Source organism: Setaria italica, chromosome V (assembly GCF_000263155.2).
Source record: "Setaria italica strain Yugu1 chromosome V, Setaria_italica_v2.0, whole genome shotgun sequence".
Classification (NCBI taxonomy): domain Eukaryota; kingdom Viridiplantae; phylum Streptophyta; class Magnoliopsida; order Poales; family Poaceae; genus Setaria; species Setaria italica.
The window spans coordinates 23,907,831-23,924,838 of NC_028454.1; the positions used below are offsets into that span (position 1 = coordinate 23,907,831).

The following is a 17,008-nucleotide window of genomic DNA, read 5'->3' on the forward strand; positions in this document are numbered from 1 at the left end:
CCGTTTCGCCTCCCACTTAGTAATGACCTTCAACTAGTGGCCGTTTAATACCCCCATTAGTATCTAAACATTCGATGTGACACATGCTAAAAATAAGTCACCGGAAGAAAACACCCCCTTAAGCTTAAAAAATCAAATGCATAGATGATTTGACCATATTGATCGGGTGTGTTGTTGATCTCAGTACAATCAACCAAGTTTTTTTCCCCAAACACTGTATATACAGATGGATCAGTTGAATGCTCAAACACACGACGTACACAAAAATGAACTCGAAACTGCTAAGTATGAACTCATTTAGCTTAGCTAAATCTGAAATACTTAAGATATTTTCTCCCCCACAGTTAATTTCTTGAATAAATCCCTGCTGGTTAATCGCAAAAAAGAAACAAAAAAAAAACTGCTCCTAGCTAGAAATATTAGTAAAACTAACGTATATCCCTGAAGAAGGATCGACGATTACTGCAGGATGCCAGCGAGTACAAAGCAACAAATTAAATGCCTTTGTCGATCAGCCATCGTGAAACGTCAAGAGCTAGGTGTAGTGCGTACGGTGTACCACACGCGTAGCACTAGCGCGCGCGTCAGCAGCCCCATAATAAACGTAGCCGGTACTGTGACAGCTTATTGGCGACAGCGCATGATACTTCGATTTTAATCGCCGAAAACCGACAGGGCAAGTGGGCTACACTGTTTTCCTGTCGTGCAGTGGCCACGCTGCACGTCAGTGCCACTTCCATGTAACACTACTGGCGCGGTGGCGCCCATTGCAAGAGATTCGATTCGATGCTTCGTTTGAGCTTGCCGACCTGCATTTACACTAGATCTTGCCATATTGCATCTCAAAAAAGTTATCAGCTTGTTCTGGGTCATTTTGTGATTGTGTTACCCAAAGGTCGGCAAGCTCAATTTATAGTATAAAAAATTTGTCAGACAGTACTCAACACAGTTAAGATATATTATGCAAACGCCAAACTTTGTAATATAATTAGGGAAAAGCTATACATTGCTCGGGTGATTCACGAGCTCCCGTCACCTAAATTTTGCACCGTCTGATCTGACGATCTGTGGTGCTTCCTGGCTTTTCTATCAGATACTGCTGCTGCGCGCTGCCTCCTGCTGAGCATCTGTGCTGCTGCAGCGCTCCGAGCAGGCCAAAGCAGTTGCAAAGCATCTAAGCATGCAGGAGCTGCAAACCATGCAGGCATGCAGGCAGGCATCTGAGCAAGAGAGCGACAGTCGTGCTTTCAATAGGACTGTGCGTGTTCCATATACATTAGGATTCTTTTACACTATATTAGTTATATTAGTAAGTAACTTTACTGTAATTTCAATTTGTATATTGTGTAATTTCAAATCTGTGTAAATTTGCATGCTGTTTATTTTAAAATCTGATTGGTATTTTTGCATTTGATGAGTTTCTTACAGTTAGAAATAATTTGTTATTTGACTGACTATAGAAAAAATTTGTTTCAGTTCTTAATTTTGCCTTTTGCATTTTATTTTTCCTTCTATTTTCTGCATTAGTTTGTTCAGTTTAGTTGTTTTTTTTCCTGCATCGTCTGATAAGGATCCTAGGGTTTTTTCTCTCTTCAAATCAGGATGTTATCCAACTTCAAATCACCCGGGTGATTGTGGCCACAATAACACCCGGGTTAGCAGTAGACACTCCCTATAATTAAGCAAATGCTTAATTTTAATATCCTTTGCAAATCTCCAATCCACAATGGGTACATCTACTGGGCGCACGTGAAATGCATTTATCTAATTTGAAGTGCATATGTCCCTCTAAACTCTCCAATGGAATTGATTTTTGCATAAGATTAGTGAATCATTATAAGGTAAATGGTTTATGTGGGATAGGTTAGTTATGGAACTTTTACCAATGCATGTTGAGGATCATTGGGATGCTCTCTGTCCAAAACTTCCATTCCGGCTCTGCGCATCTCTTTATGGTTATGAATCAAACACAAACGATAATTTGAGCATATAAATTGGGCGTTGAACTCAGTACATTCAACTAAGAATTAACGTACACATGAAAATTTGCACTTTCAAACTGCAAAGTCTGAACTCATTGAGCTGATAACATAAACATATATATGGAATACTTTGTTTACTCAGTTTCTGGTTAGGTCATGTAACATTTTTCCACCAAGAAAAGTCAGTAAGTGGAACCTGTAGCTGAACGCCCAGCTAGTACAATGTAACTAATGCCCTTGTCGATCGGTCATCGTGAAAAGCGTCTTGATCGCAAAACTAAGCGGACCACTGCACGTCAGTTGCCACTTCCATGAAACAGTATCCTGGCGCCCATGGCAAGCGATTTCAATCGATGCCTCGCTTGAGCTGGCCTACATGCATTTACGCCCGAGATCTGGCGACATCGCCATCTCAAACAATACACAGCAAAGCGAGAACGCCGTGCACTCGCCGCCCTTAAATGAGCACGACAAGACACGCGTTAGTTCTTCATTTCTTCAACACTCTCACACTGCCCGCGCGTCCAAAGTTTCCATTGGCACAAACGTAGGCATAGCACGGGCAGGCAATGGCGCCGGTCTCGTCTGCTAAGGCCAAGGTGCTAAAGGCATCGTACAAGCTCGTCGTCAACAACTTCCTCGCCGTCGTCGCAGCGGTTTCTGTCGCCGCTGCGCTCTGGACGGCGTGGCCCATCAGCATCTCTGGCCTTGCTGGCCGGGTGCGCGCGGTGCGGCCAGTCCACGCCCTCGCGGCGGCGATCCTGGCGGCCGCCCTTGCCAGGCTGAGACGCCTGCGCCGGCCACGGGACGTGTACTTCGTCGAGTACGGCTGCTTCCGGCCCAAGTCGTGGTTCCGGGCGCCGTTCGCCACGTGCCTGGAGCACGTGCGCCTCATGCCGTACCTGGTCGACGAGGAGGACTTCGCCTGGGGGCGGCGGCTGCTGCTGCGGTCTGGGATCGGCGAGGAGACCTGCGTGCCGTACGCCTACCACTACGTGCCCCCGGACCGCAGCGTCGAGGCCTCCCGGGACGAGGCCGAGCTGGTCATCTTCTCCGCTGTCGACAACTTGTTCGCCAGGACGGCCGTGGAGCCCGGGGAGATCGACGTGGTGGTCGTCAACTGCAGCATCTTCACGCCCACGCCGGTGTTCGCGGACATGGTCGTCAGCAGGTACAAGCTGCGCGACGACGTGCGGACCGTGAACCTGTCCGGGATGGGGTGCAGCGCGGGGCTCGTCTCCGTTGGCCTCGCCAGGAACCTCCTGGAGGTGGCGCCGCCGGGCACACACGTCCTCATCGTGTCCACGGAGATCCTCTCATCGCAGTACTACGTCGGCAGGGAGCGCGAGATGCTGCTTCCCAACGTCCTCTTCCGCATGGGCGCCGCCGCCATGATCATGTCCAACTCCCCGGAACGCGCCCGGTTCCGGCTCGCCCGCGCGGTGCGAACCGTGGCCGCCGCGGGAGACGCGGGCTACCGCTGCGTGTTCCAGGAGGAGGACGACGAGGGCAACATGGGAATCCGTCTCTCCAAGGACCTCGTGGCCACCGCCGGCCAGACCCTCAAAAGCAACATCGTGGCCTTGGGGCCTCTCGTCCTGCCGGCCTCCGAGAAGCTCCTTGTCGCTCTCTCCCTCCTGAAGCGGAAGCTCCTGAGCCGGCTCGGCAGCAAGGTGAGGCTGTACCGCCCGGACTTCCGCACGGCGTTCGAGCACTTCTGCATCCACGCCGGCGGGCGCGGGGTGATCGACGAGGTGCAGCGAGGCCTCGGCCTCTCCGACGAGGACGCGGAGGCGTCGCGGATGACGCTGCACCGGTTCGGCAACACGTCGAGCAGCTCGGTGCTGTACGAGCTGGCGTACATCGAGGCCAAGGGAATGATGAAGAAGGGCGACCGGGTGTGGATGATCTCCTTCGGCGCCGGCTTCGAGTGCAACAGCGTGGCGTGGGAGTGCGTCATGCCGGCCGCCGACGCCGACGGGCCGTGGGCCGACTGCATCCATCGCTACCCGGTGCAGCTCCCTAAAGTCGTAGAGGGAAAGGGAATAATCTAATTAAGAACGGTATTCAACAGGTGCTAGATCGATGAGTGTGTTTGTGTCACGCGCATAATGTGCTTGCTATGTAGGAGAACGACTACTCTATATTAATTTGGCTTCCAAATGCATACTGATTTTGCATTGTGCAGCTTTGGCTATTGATTTCTTAAAACATCTGCTATGTTGATCCGCAATATTTGGAATCTATGCTTTCTTTAGAAAATTTATTAAACCCAAATCGTATTTTACAGTTCTAACTATTAGGAGCAAAAGTACTACCCAGATGGTGATGTGTTGAATGCAAAATCTACTGATCCTTCCGTTCCAAATTGCAGGTCGTTTTAGCTTTTTTTGTTCCAAATTGCAGATCGTTTCAGCTTTTTTTGTTCCAAATTGCAGGTTGTTTCAGCTTTTTTTTTATATGAACCTAGAAAAGTCAAAATAACCTACGATTTGGAATGGAGGGAGTACATGGTATATAGTAAGGCTTTGAGCTACAAGAACTGCTCCATTGCACCTGCTTTAGAGCATTTCCAACAGTTCCCAATAAATGTTTCTCAATAACTAGTAGGGATATCTCAATATTACTTTCATCGTTTTGGAAGAGTTGCTTTTGCAGTCTTCTAATAATCTCATCCCAAACCAACTACCGTATTGGGAGAGTCACAACCTCCTCCTTTATTTAGGGAGAGTTGGGGTGAATTATTGGGTTGTCTCAATAATTATTGGAAAAAGGAAACGTAAAGGAAGACTGCTGGAGCAGTATTTTTATCAACTCTCCCAATATGGTAGTTGGATTGCGGAAAAGGAGGCTGCTAACTTTTTTTTTCCCTCGACTTTTCCACTAAATCACGTCTGGGCCTAACTCCTGCTCGTCGTTTTGACTGTTCATGGGCTGGGGTGGGCGCTGCTATGGTCGGCCCAGATGAGATTCGGTAGAAAATAATTAAGAAAACAGTTTTTAAATACGGGGTTGCTCTAGGATTCGTGCAATTTTTTAGAACAGGTGTACGGGTGCAGTTCTCCTTAGGAACGGGGTAATTTGGAGAATTGGGAATTGGTGACGGTGATAATATTAGAATTTGGCATGATCCATGGGTTCCATTTGTAGTAAACAGGGGCCCAAGAACTCCGGAGGGTCCAAATATTCTTTACATCTATATATCTGAACTGATGATCGTGATCCGGTTACAGAGACTTGGAATTTTTTGGAGGAGGATGTAAAAACATTATATTCCCTAGGGCTCATTATATGTGAAGTCAGCTTATAGAGTGTTTTGTTATGACTTTTATTGTAATAGCAGGCATGGCAGTGGCTGTGCTAGTGCAGGTGCAAAGTCGAAGATCACTGGAAACATACATGGGAGTTAAAGTGCCCAGGCAAGTACAGACATTTTATATGGAGATTAGCTCGTAATAGCTTGGCCCTGCGAGCTAATTTAGCACTAAGAGGTCAAAGTGTGTGGTCTTCAGGATGGGCGAGAATAATGGGGAACACCTATTTTTCAAGTGCAAATGTATAAAGCGTTTCTGAAGGGAGATGGAGATGGAAGCCTTGAGAACTGAATTTGCAGCAAAGCAGTCGCTGAGAGAGATAGTGGTACGGAAAATACTTTCGCTGCTGGAGGGAGTACCCATAAAACTTGTAATTGGGCTGTGGCATTGGTCGTCTGAGAGGAACAGAACCACTAGATCAGGGAAGGCGAGAAGAGGACGACCTCTGAACTTGCATTCGTTATTGTCAGTTTGCAGACTACCGACTTCATGAAACTGGCTGCGGTGGAACAGAGTAAAAGAAGTCCCAGACTACTCAGATGGGAGAAACCAGAGGAAGATGCACTTAACACAGAAGATGGCGCATTCCAACAGGCTACGGCCTTGATTGGATGAGGTTTTGTGATCAGAGGACAGAGATGTTGTTATTGTGTATGCAAGTAGCATGGGACCTGCGCTGGAACAGCTGCATGCTGAGGTTGCGCATGTATGAGGGGTGTTAATGTGGCCATGCAGTTCGGAACGGGGCACATGATTACGGAGACTGAGGCCATGGTCACCAAATAAGCACGGGAAAAGGAGCTCCCACGCGACTACCGGAACTCAATTAAGCCTCACAACTATGAAGCCCATTAGACCTAATTAAAAATCCAAATCAACATTTTAACAAACTAATTCAACATATCAACAAATCATATTCAACATTTTTAAAAAGTCAAATCAACATTAAAAAAATACTAGATTTAACATTTTTTAAAACTGAGGTCAACATTTTGTAAGAAAAATACAACATTCAATATTTTTCAATTTCAATTTCAACATTTGAAAAAATAAGGTTCAACATTTGGACAAACAAATTTCAGCATTCCAATTTTTGCTTATCTTCTTCCTTAAGCACGGCAGAACACGGGCAAAGCGGATGGCGGCGTACCCGGGGGCGGCGGCGCTCGCTGCCGGCGCGGGCGTTGGGCCACCGTCGAGCTCAGGGACGGCGGCGTACTGGAGGCAGTTAGGGTTGAGGAGGGGTGAAGATGCATCCTACAGATGGTATTTGCGTGCACAAAGAGAAAAAAACTTCCGAAATTTATATAGGTTCCTCGGACGATTATACGATTGATTATACATCGCAATACGCGATCAATCATCGCGTGTTGCTTGAAGCCCGACAGAGGGACGCGCGTGGGCCGTGGAATGAAAGCCCAATTTGGCCCGCATGCATTTCTTTTCGGCCGTTTCGCGCGAGTTGTCCATCATGACTGCGCAATTTGGCCCGCGTGCAATTGCTGCTGGTGCCAGCAGGATCATGGACCGGTGCAAGCCATGCACGGCCCAGCTGTGAAAGCCAGGAAAAATAGCGCAAGATAAATGGAAAGGAGGTTTCACTACCACACCGTGTGGTTTCACTACCACCACGCTACTGCTTCATTTGTGGCTATTGTCATTATTTCCTCACATAATTATAGTTCCGATCCATATCCTGATTTTTTTCTTTCTTATTGTTTTTGTTCTTTTCAACAAGTGAGAAAATACTCTTTCATTTTTTTCTATGCCTTACTAATTTATGTTTTATTTTTATTTCTAATACTCTTGTGTATATTTCTTCTCTAGGTTGAGTTTATTTTTATTTATTTATTCTTATTTCTTGCTCATTTCCTATGGACTAAGTAAGTGAGTGCTGTAAAGCCACCAGTACTGGATGCTTCTTCTTTTTATATTTCTTCTAGTCTTCCCCTTATCCCCTGTCTAATATTTTTTTCATTTCATTCTCGTATTTATTATTTGATTCCATTTTATCAATCATTTCTCTACCTATTCTCTTATCTTATTCATTCTAAATCTTATGCAGATATTTCTTTTGTCAGATTGTAATTTATTTTTATTCATACTCTATATAATCCATATCTATGTGTTATATAATTGATGTTAACAAATTAAAGCTATATTTGACTGTATAGTGAACTATTTGTTCATATTAAACAATTATACATGCTCAATGTATACTAATTTGTTTATAATTTAAATTTTTGTATATTTATATACTAAATTGTTCGCCTCTATAATAATTTGTTCACAATGTGCTTGCATTTGTTCGTTGTGTAGAAGAATTTGTTTGCATGTGGGCTTTGAAGGTTAATTTGTTCATAATGCTAAATTATTTGATCGTGTTGTAGACCAAATTGTTCCGCGATGTGGACTCATCTGTTTGCAAAACCAAATGTTCGCAATGTTCAATTTTTTAGTTAAAGCATACCATTATTAGTTCGTCCTGTTTAATGTTTTGTTAAAAAATGTATATTTGTTCTTATCATAAAAATATTTGTTCATATTTGTTAAAATTAATTTATTTTGTATTAAAAATGATTGGTGTGATCTTATTTTGATGACATGTCATAAAAAATATTATTGTGCAATGAAAATTTAGTTTTCGATCTTATCCCGGATGTATACATCATTATTCCGTGAGTTCATATAATTTGCTCGATATGTGCAATTGTTTTGGTTCCTTGAATTTGTGTAATTTGTTCTAGAAATCATCCAACTTGATTAAAAAATGATAAAAAATTTACCCAAATATAATCATGTGGGAGCTTGTTTTGAAGATCTTGTTGTAAAAAACTAAATGGTACAATTAAAATTTAATTTGGATAATCAGAGCTATGGGTTTTTTAGTTTCAAACTCTCTTTTCATAAAAACTACGTACAGAAGCAATCTAGCTATCGCGTCATCTTTGTAAAGATCCAATTAATTAGGACTTAGGTACGTGCAAAACTAGAATAGTATGGAGGGAGAATGTACGATATCCCGTGTCCCGCCGAACGTGTTCAGTTGTTGCAAGGGCGAAACGAACGCCATCACTGTTTAAAAAAAGCAGCCGTTAATGTTGCTGGTAACAATAATAGCCGGTGCATGTCTTTCGGCAAGAAGACTAGAAGAGGGACACAGACTATTCGCTGTGCCATCTCGGTGAAGGACTAATCAAATGTGCAATGGCTACTACACGGTTGGGAGGAGCGAGTGATGAACAGGAAAAGGTATTATTGGTGTCCGTTCAGGGTTGATGAAACGCTCACTTAATGGATGGCTGTTGGCTGAAAAGATGTCCCTTCGAAAAGATATAACACGACCAGTCCGTCACCGGTTTATGAAGAGATCATCGACAAGGCACAATGGCACATGCATGCAGAGTTCTACGTCAACGAATACGCGTGAATTATTGATTTTTCCCTATAAACTTAAGTTTCTGATTGAAACTGATTGTGATAGGGCTTAATACGGTATAAATTTTGTTACGCTCAATTAAGTAAACGGAAGAGTGAGTGTTGAAGTATAATAAGTTAATTATTTACTTTTTCCTATCAACATGACCTTTTGTTGGTTGAACTGATAAGTGCAATGACTTAATAAGTACCACATGATTAAATGGAAATTTGGAGGCATAGGTGGTGCCTCTTCGAGCAAAACGTGATCGTGCATGTATATTATTGGCGTATACGTACACCAGAGTTTAATTATTCACACACTCATTTTTTTGACTGCATGCATCGCACACTCCATAGTTCCGTAAGTATATTCGAGATACTATGTCGGGTGATCTTAAAATTGATGAAGTTACCGTAGGTGCTTCTTACAGACGGGCACATTGGCCTAATATTTTAAAGAGTACCGCTGTTAAAATCCTAAAATAAATTCAAAAAAATCACGTAACATCGTTGCTAACTGTATGATACGAATCGGTCGGATGGGTAGGTTTCACCGCAATAACATATAGCTGAATGAGATACGCTTAGTTTACTAGTGCATTGTTTTCAAATAATTAAATGAACATGTAAAGAAAGGAATAGATAAAGAAACATACCATAATCTATATCTCACCGTGTGTTTCTGTGAAATCAAGTGGAGAATAAGACTAAGAGGTACTCCCTCCGTTTCTAATTGCATGTCGTTTTGACTTTTCTAAATACATATGTTTTGCTACGCATCCCTATTTGTAGATACATAGCAAAAGATATGTATCTAGAAAAGTCAAAATAACCTACGTCTTGGGATGGAGGGATTATGTATGTTGAAATAAGTAAATTGAATCACAGGTTCGTACATAAACATCTTGGCAAAATATTTTCGTATAAAGGTTTCTTTTCTGATACATATCACTCCCTCCGTTCCAAATTACTATTCGTTTTAACTTTTCTAAATACATAATCTTTGCTATAGATCTAGAAAATGAATATAGTAATTTGGAATGGAGGGAGTAATATAATATAATATAAGCGTAAATGTTCAGAGTACCGACCACTGTTGGCATTGTTGAATCGTCGTGGGTTAGGTGATGCGGAGGAAAATTGGTGGCCGCTCTTGCAATTAAACGCCCGGGGTACCACTCGTCCCCCACAGCAGCTGCATGCACGTCCGATCCCATGCTAGTTTCCTCTGCTTCTAAACCTCATCTCCAGTGCCATGCACGGCCGCCAGTGCGTCCTGACATCCAGTTGGCTGTTTCTTCATTTTTAATAGTAGAAAAACAGTTCTGACTTCAGCATTTCCTTTCGGTCCAAGCTTATTACAAAGAGTTAGCAGCACTAACAGAACACGGTGAAGTAATGTATGTATGCATACGAGTATGTGAGTTTATACGTTCGTACCGTGTTTCAAAAAAATAAGTCCGGAACAAATTAAAGGTGGTTCTACATTATTAACCAATCCATTAGAAACGCTCCATCCATTGAAAACAAAGAGTTGTAGTGCCCGTTAAATCTAGGATCTAGCGAGCCACTGCAAAGTGGCGATCAAAAAACTTGATGGGTTCTTGCAGGCCGGTTGGGAAGCCCACTATCTCTAATAATGCTATTTTTGGTTTTTTTTTTGAATAACAGCACTATGTTTCTTTCATGCGTGTCAGCCCATTTTGCCATGTTGCGCAATAGGTGTGCTTTACATGAAGGTAGCTAGTATCACTTCTAGCCTTTGGACAACCGAGAGTGTGGCAACTTAGATATAATGTATAAGTTCGTTTTCAATTATGTAAAGGTTCAGAAAAAACGTTGGATATTTACAAATATTTTTCTAAAAAACATCTAATATTAGCTTTTGCAATTATCATCCCTACTAGAGAAGTGACTTTCGATCCCCCTCTTTAGTCCCGGTTTAATTTAGGCCCGGGAGAAAAGGGGTGCGCCACGGTAGACTCGAATTTACTCCTGGTTGGTATTTGCAAATTGGGATTAAAGGAGACCTTTTAGTCCCGGTTCAAAAATCAGCCACTTGTGACCAACCGGGACTAAAGCAACCGGAATAAAAGGGGGTCCTTTAGTCCCGGTTGGAAACTCCAACCAGGATAAAAGGATTCCCCACGGGTGGCTGAAAAAAGAATAAAGCCCTCAGATCCTTTTTATCCCGGTTGGTGTTTCCAACCAGGATAAAACGGATCCCCCATGTGTGGCTGCAAAAAGGACTAAATTTCTCGAATCTTTTTATCCCGGTTGGTATTACCAACCGGGATTAAATGAGGTCTTTAATCCCGGTTGGTGTTACCAACCCGGATTAAAAGGTCCTCCATGAGTTAATATAAAAGGATAGCATCCCCTATATAGATAGATGTGGTGTGTAGGTGGGATGGCAAAGAAGTTACACGCGAGGCTTGAGGTTATGAGTTCGAATCCTACGGACCGCGCACGTATATTTCACGTGTGGGGGGCCTCCCAGGGACCCCCTGATATTTTTTATTTTTGCAATTTTTTTTGCAAAACCAATTAGTCCCGGTTGGTATTACCAACCGGGATAGGGGTGGGAGGCAGCCCCTGGCGTGGTGATCGTATACCAACCGGGACTAAAATGGGATCTTATATCCCGGTTGAGGGACCCGTGATAAAAGTCCCCCCTTTTATCTCGACGGATTAATCCCGGACGTATTTTCGGGAGATATGCACCTTATGAACTGGTACCAATACCGAGTTCTCTAAGTAGTGCATGGTAATTGCATATCTGAAGTGAATTGAAGTTCTGTTCCTAATTGTAAGTAATTTTCTGCAAGACTTGGAGTGCTAGGTTATTCCATTGGGATGGACAAAAATTGTGGCCTACGATAAGACGAAAGAAACAGCCTGTAACTTAGACGATCACTTTTCACTAGTACATGTACTTCTTCTATTCTCTTTTAATAGGGTTATTTTCAAATCTGAAAAATTCTTTTTTAATACTCTTATTTCAATCCAAGTGTCCATCCATTTAATAGATGTCTCGGGATTGACACGTGACCCTTCATTCCTCCACGTAAGATTGGCGACGTGGGTATTAACAAGTCTGAGCCTTAATGAATCGCTTGTTTACGAGGAATAACTAATGGTATGGTTTAATGAATGATAAGCAGGATTATCTTTCCTTGGTCATTGTGATAAGTGAAATCTATACCTAATATTAAAGTGCGGTTGTTTCTTCCAACCATCATGGTTGTTTTGCAAAAAAACCCTCAAACTTTGTTGAAATCAACCCGCAATCCAACTCCATCATCGACTGTTTCAGCCATCCGTCAAGGACCGTTGACGTCACCTCCCACTCCATTTCAGTTCGCGCATTAACCGCGGACCGCCCCGCCCTGCTTACGAGTTCGAATCTTTATCTGTTATCCTGGTCTACAAGCTCCCCTTCGCCCTATTTGTTAGCCAGCCGCACGACGCTCGTCACCTCCCTTCTTCTGCTCCCCACGCCGCCTACCTACATCTCACCTCCCTGCATGAGGACGCGCGACACAGCGGTAGGAGATCGAATTTGGGAGCTGCAGCTGCACGCTTGTCAATCTGCAGGTGGATTGGAGCTTATCTGATTTCATTGCTCGATGTGAAATACAACTAAGAGGGATTAGAGAGAAGGAAGATTTGGCTTGCATGAATTGGTTGCTCGACCCGGATTTGGTGGTGCTCGCGTGTTCTTGATAGAGGAAGAGGAGCAAGGAGGTGTTAGCTTTACTGCCGCCTACCGAATCGAGCATTGTCGGCGCAAATCAAGCTGCAGGCTATAGCAGCCATGGAATCGAGCATCGCCGCCAAATCGCTGCCATGGACCTGCAGCTCGACCACCGCCCTCAGCAACTCTGCCTCCCTGCCTGATGTGCTCCTCTGGCACTCCGCCATGCGCCATGGGCCAAAACACCGAGGCCTTTGACCTGCACGACGCGCCCCTTCTGACCCCCACGCACTGGTCCACTGTAGCCGCGGTGCTTGCCAACCAGGAGGAAGAACGCGACGGAGGGGAGGCAAGGTGAGGGGCCAACCAGCAGAAGTAATACTGGGAGCTCCAGCTCGTTGGCCTCCACCGGCCTCGGCACCTTGCTCGCCAGCGCTGCTCACAATGGTGCTGCCCATCGAAGTAGCGGCGAGGCATGCGACGGACGGTTCATAATTGTAGAAAATGGACGGTGGAAGCTTGGTAGAGATAGGACTCAGCACATTTACATGAAAACTCCCATAGTTGTTCTAAAATGTGCTGCTGGCTAGTCCTAAAATGCAATTTTGAAGAAACATCTTCAGAAAGATCCTAGGTTTCTTAATATTTAAGTAGATGAATTCATATTTCATAGCCGCAACAAACATATATTGTCATCTTTTCGGATCATATCAATTAAAATCTAACGGTAAATGAATGCTCCATCATTTTTTTGAGTATAATAATCATACGATAATATTATTTGCAAAAATATATAATTATTTAAGTAGTTCATTTTAAATTTAATATTTTTCTTCCGTTGCAACACACGGACATATTTGCTAGTAGGACTATCAAAAGAGAATGGAGGGAGCACTTTCTTTGACACAGAAATGGAGAATATTTTGTTTAGTAGCATTTATTTTCAATTATATTGATGAAGATACATATATAGTATAATCGATCAGCTATAATGTTGTTCCAACCTAACAGCACATGAAGATCCCGTACTTCGGGCTACATCAATGACATCGATCCACTTATTTTCAAAGGACCTCTATCCGGGACATACCATATCCCATAAGTATACCGTATACAAATACCCTCTCACTCGTTACTTGATATGTATACGTATATATACCAGGTACGTACAAATATACGCCTGAGACCACTAGTTGCATGCTCCGCTTTTGCTCTAGGAGTTAGATATGTCCTTGGATATTTCTGGGAGCTGCACAGGGTAGCGGTGGATGCAGTCAACCCACGGCCCGTCGGCGTCGGCCGCCGGCTTGATGCACTCCCACGCGACGCTGTTGCAGTCGAAGCCGGCGCCGAAGGAGATCATCCACACCCGGTCGCCCTTCTTCATCGTTCCCTTGGCCTCGATGTACGCCAGCTCGTACAGCACCGAGCTGCTCGACGTGTTCCCGAATCGGTGCAGCGTCATCCGCGACGCCTCCACGTCCTCGTCGGAGAGGCCGAGGCCGTGCTGGACCTCGTCGATCACCGCGCGGCCGCCTGCGTGGATGCAGATGTGCTCGAACGCCGTGCGGAAGTCCGGGCGGTAGAGCCTCACCTTGGCGCCCCCGCTCAGGAGCTTCCTCTTGAGGAAGGACAGCGCGACGAGGAGCTGCTCCGAGGCCGGCAGGACGAGGGGGCCGAAGGCGGCGATGTTGCTCTTGAGCGCGTGGCCGGCGGTGGTGGCGAGATCCTTGGAGAGGCGGATCCCCGTGTTTCCCTTGTCGTCCTCCTCCTGGAACACGCACCGGTAGTCCGCGTCCCGCGCGGCCGTCACGGTGCGCACCACGCGGGTGAGCTTGAACCGCGCGCGCTCCGAGGAGTTGGAGAGGATCATGGCGGCAGCACCCATGCGGAAGAGGCAGTTGGGCAGTAGCATGGCGCGCTCGGTGCCGACGTAGTACTGCGACGAGAGGATCTCCGTGGACACGATGAGGACGTGCGTGCCCGGCGGCGCCACCTGCAGGAGGTTCTTGGCGAGGCCGACGGAGACGAGCCCCGCACTGCACCCCATCCCGGACAGGTTGACGTTCTGCACGTCGGCGCGGAGCTTGTACCTGTTGACGACCATGTCGGCGAGCACCGGCGTGGGCGTGAAGATGCTGCAGTTGACGATGAGCACGTCGATCTCCTCGGGCTTGACCGTGGTCCTGGCGAACACGTCGTCGACGGCGGAGAAGATGACCAGCTCGGTCTCGTCGCGGGAGGCCTCGAGGCTGCGGTTGGGCGGCATGTAGTGGTACGCCTCCGGCACGCACGTCTCCTCGCCGAGCCCGGAGCGCTCGAGCAGCCGGATGGCGAAGCTGACGCTTTCGTCGTCGATTAGGTACGGCATCAGGTTGGCGTGCTCCAGGCACGTGGCGAACGGCGCCCGGAACCACGGCTTGGGCCGGAAGCAGCCGTACTCGACGAGGTACACGTCCTTGGGCCGGCCCATGCGCCTCAGCTTGGCGGCGGCGGCGGCCGCGAGCAGCGCCAGAAGCCAGTGCGCCGGCCGGATCGCCCGCGCCACCGCGAGTGCCGCCTCAGGGCTTGTTCTCTGGAGCGCGGCGGCGGCGGCGGCCACGGCGAAGATGGCGACGAAGTTGTCGACAACGAGCCGGTACATGATCTTTTGCAACTTGACATGGAGCGGCGTGTTCATCGTGGCAGGATGCGCGTGCGCCTGCCTGTATGGCTCTGTAACTGTAACTGCACGCGTGGGTGTTTTGTTATGCCGGTGCAGAGTGAGTGGAGGGAGTGGGGGGATTTAAAGGTCCGGTCGAGGGCATTATGGGAAGGGAAAGGCAGTGCCGCGCTGCAAACTGCACCACCAAACGGCTTAAATGCGGGGCCAATCAGGCGAGTCTCACAAATTTCACATTTTAACTTCTCTCGCAAAGAAAAAAGCACATTTTAACTTCAGGGATGATGGCCGCCACGCACCGCACATAAAAGGTGGAATACTAGCCAATATTGCTCTTCTCCCCCTCCAACTCCGGCTAGAGAGGCTCAATTTCATCTTTTACCTTCTAATCCAGTCGCCCGACGACATTAACTCATACTGCTTATATTACACTGTCCCTAAAACAAGATTACTCTAGCATTATAAAATTGCGTTGTCACACAAAGAAAGTCTTTGGATCGGAGGACGAAATTGGACATCCCGGCTATATAAAATACAGTGCTTTCATGACCATTTAATGTGCTGATTTTGAAACAGACAATTCTGTAGTCTGTAAAACATTGGTCTTCTCCTTAATAGTCAGTTTTCTTTTGCGGGGGTGGATGTATGTCTTGTCAAAAGTAGATGGAGTTGAGATAGATCATTTACGGCAAATGAGGAGGCATGGCAATTAAAGGACAGTTAAAGGGTAATGAAAGCCCATAGATCTACAGAATGGACATGCTGCTAGAGGGAAAGATGTCAAACTAGAATGGGTGCTTGGTATTATGATGCTATCAACACTACGCCGGAAACGATTTGTGCTGGTACGTCGAAATTAGCATGCTGGAGGGCGGAATTGGCACCCGCCAGCACAAAGGTGACTAGGCCACCGGGCTAGTACCCGCTAGCACAGATGGGATGCATCTATGCGGGTGCATTAGGTGGTCCACCAGCACAAATGACGCCCAGATAAAGTCGCGAACAACTTCTTCCCTAACCAACCTTCCATTTGGAGCTTGCCCGAGAGGAGTTCGAGAAAAGCTTCAAAAATACCAAATCTAAGGGGAAGATTTTGCTCTTGTTTTCTTTGGAGGAGGTGGCTATAAAAGGTAAGTTTGTGCCATTCCAATCTTCATTTTCAACTTCTATCCATCATTTCTAGCCTCATTAGGTTGTTATCTAGATCTAGATCTAGACCTAGAAGAGAGAGGAGGGAAGAGAGAGAAAATAACTAGAGATGGATTATTTACAAGAGAGAAGGGAAGAGGGAGAAAATAACTAGAGATGGATTATTTTGTAAATAAAATTCTATGGTCATATTATAACCATTACAATGCTATATTTGTCATTTTAATGTAATATATAATTGAGTTTGATTATATTTTTCCTACTTATTAATTATTATATCCATAATTTTAATTAATGAGTTTGATTGAATTTAATATATAATTGAGTTTGATTTTTTCCTTCTACTTATTAATTATTACATCCATGGTTTAATTGAGTTTCATTTAGGGTAATATAGAATTGCCTACTTATTAGTTACTACATCCATAACTTAATTGAGTTTATAGAATTGCGAGCGCATAGCTCATTAAATTAGTTAATATAACATAGAATTGTTGTCCTAGATTATTAAAGATGGATCATAGAGCATGGATGTATGGCATATGGAGACATTCGCATACATTGATATCAGAGGTATCAAAGTTTGTGGAGGCTGCGGAGAAGCACGCTTGCATTTGCAAGACAAAATAAATACATTGTCCATGTTTTGACTGTAGCAACAATATTGTATGGGAGGATACCGATGTCATCAAGAGGCATTTGATAAAATGAGGTTTTATGGATGGATACACAATTTGGTCCCACCATGGTGAGGCAGGAGGTACTTTCAACAACATAGAGATCG

General features: G+C 45.2%; 2 protein-coding genes across 2 annotated transcripts; one reads left to right on the forward strand and one right to left on the reverse strand.

Annotated features, from left to right (window-relative positions):
- Positions 1 to 2,390: 2,390 nt before the first annotated feature.
- Positions 2,391 to 4,169, forward strand: LOC101753692 (3-ketoacyl-CoA synthase 6). The gene has a single exon (XM_004968824.4). The coding sequence runs from the start codon at positions 2,552 to 2,554 to the stop codon at positions 4,034 to 4,036; it is 1,485 nt and encodes a 494-aa protein (XP_004968881.1). The 5' UTR covers positions 2,391 to 2,551; the 3' UTR covers positions 4,037 to 4,169.
- A 9,156-nt stretch (positions 4,170 to 13,325) lies between these two features.
- On the reverse strand, positions 13,326 to 15,157 carry LOC101753278 (3-ketoacyl-CoA synthase 5). The gene has a single exon (XM_004968823.1). The coding sequence runs from the start codon at positions 15,091 to 15,093 to the stop codon at positions 13,627 to 13,629; it is 1,467 nt and encodes a 488-aa protein (XP_004968880.1). The 5' UTR covers positions 15,094 to 15,157; the 3' UTR covers positions 13,326 to 13,626.
- Positions 15,158 to 17,008: the final 1,851 nt, after the last annotated feature.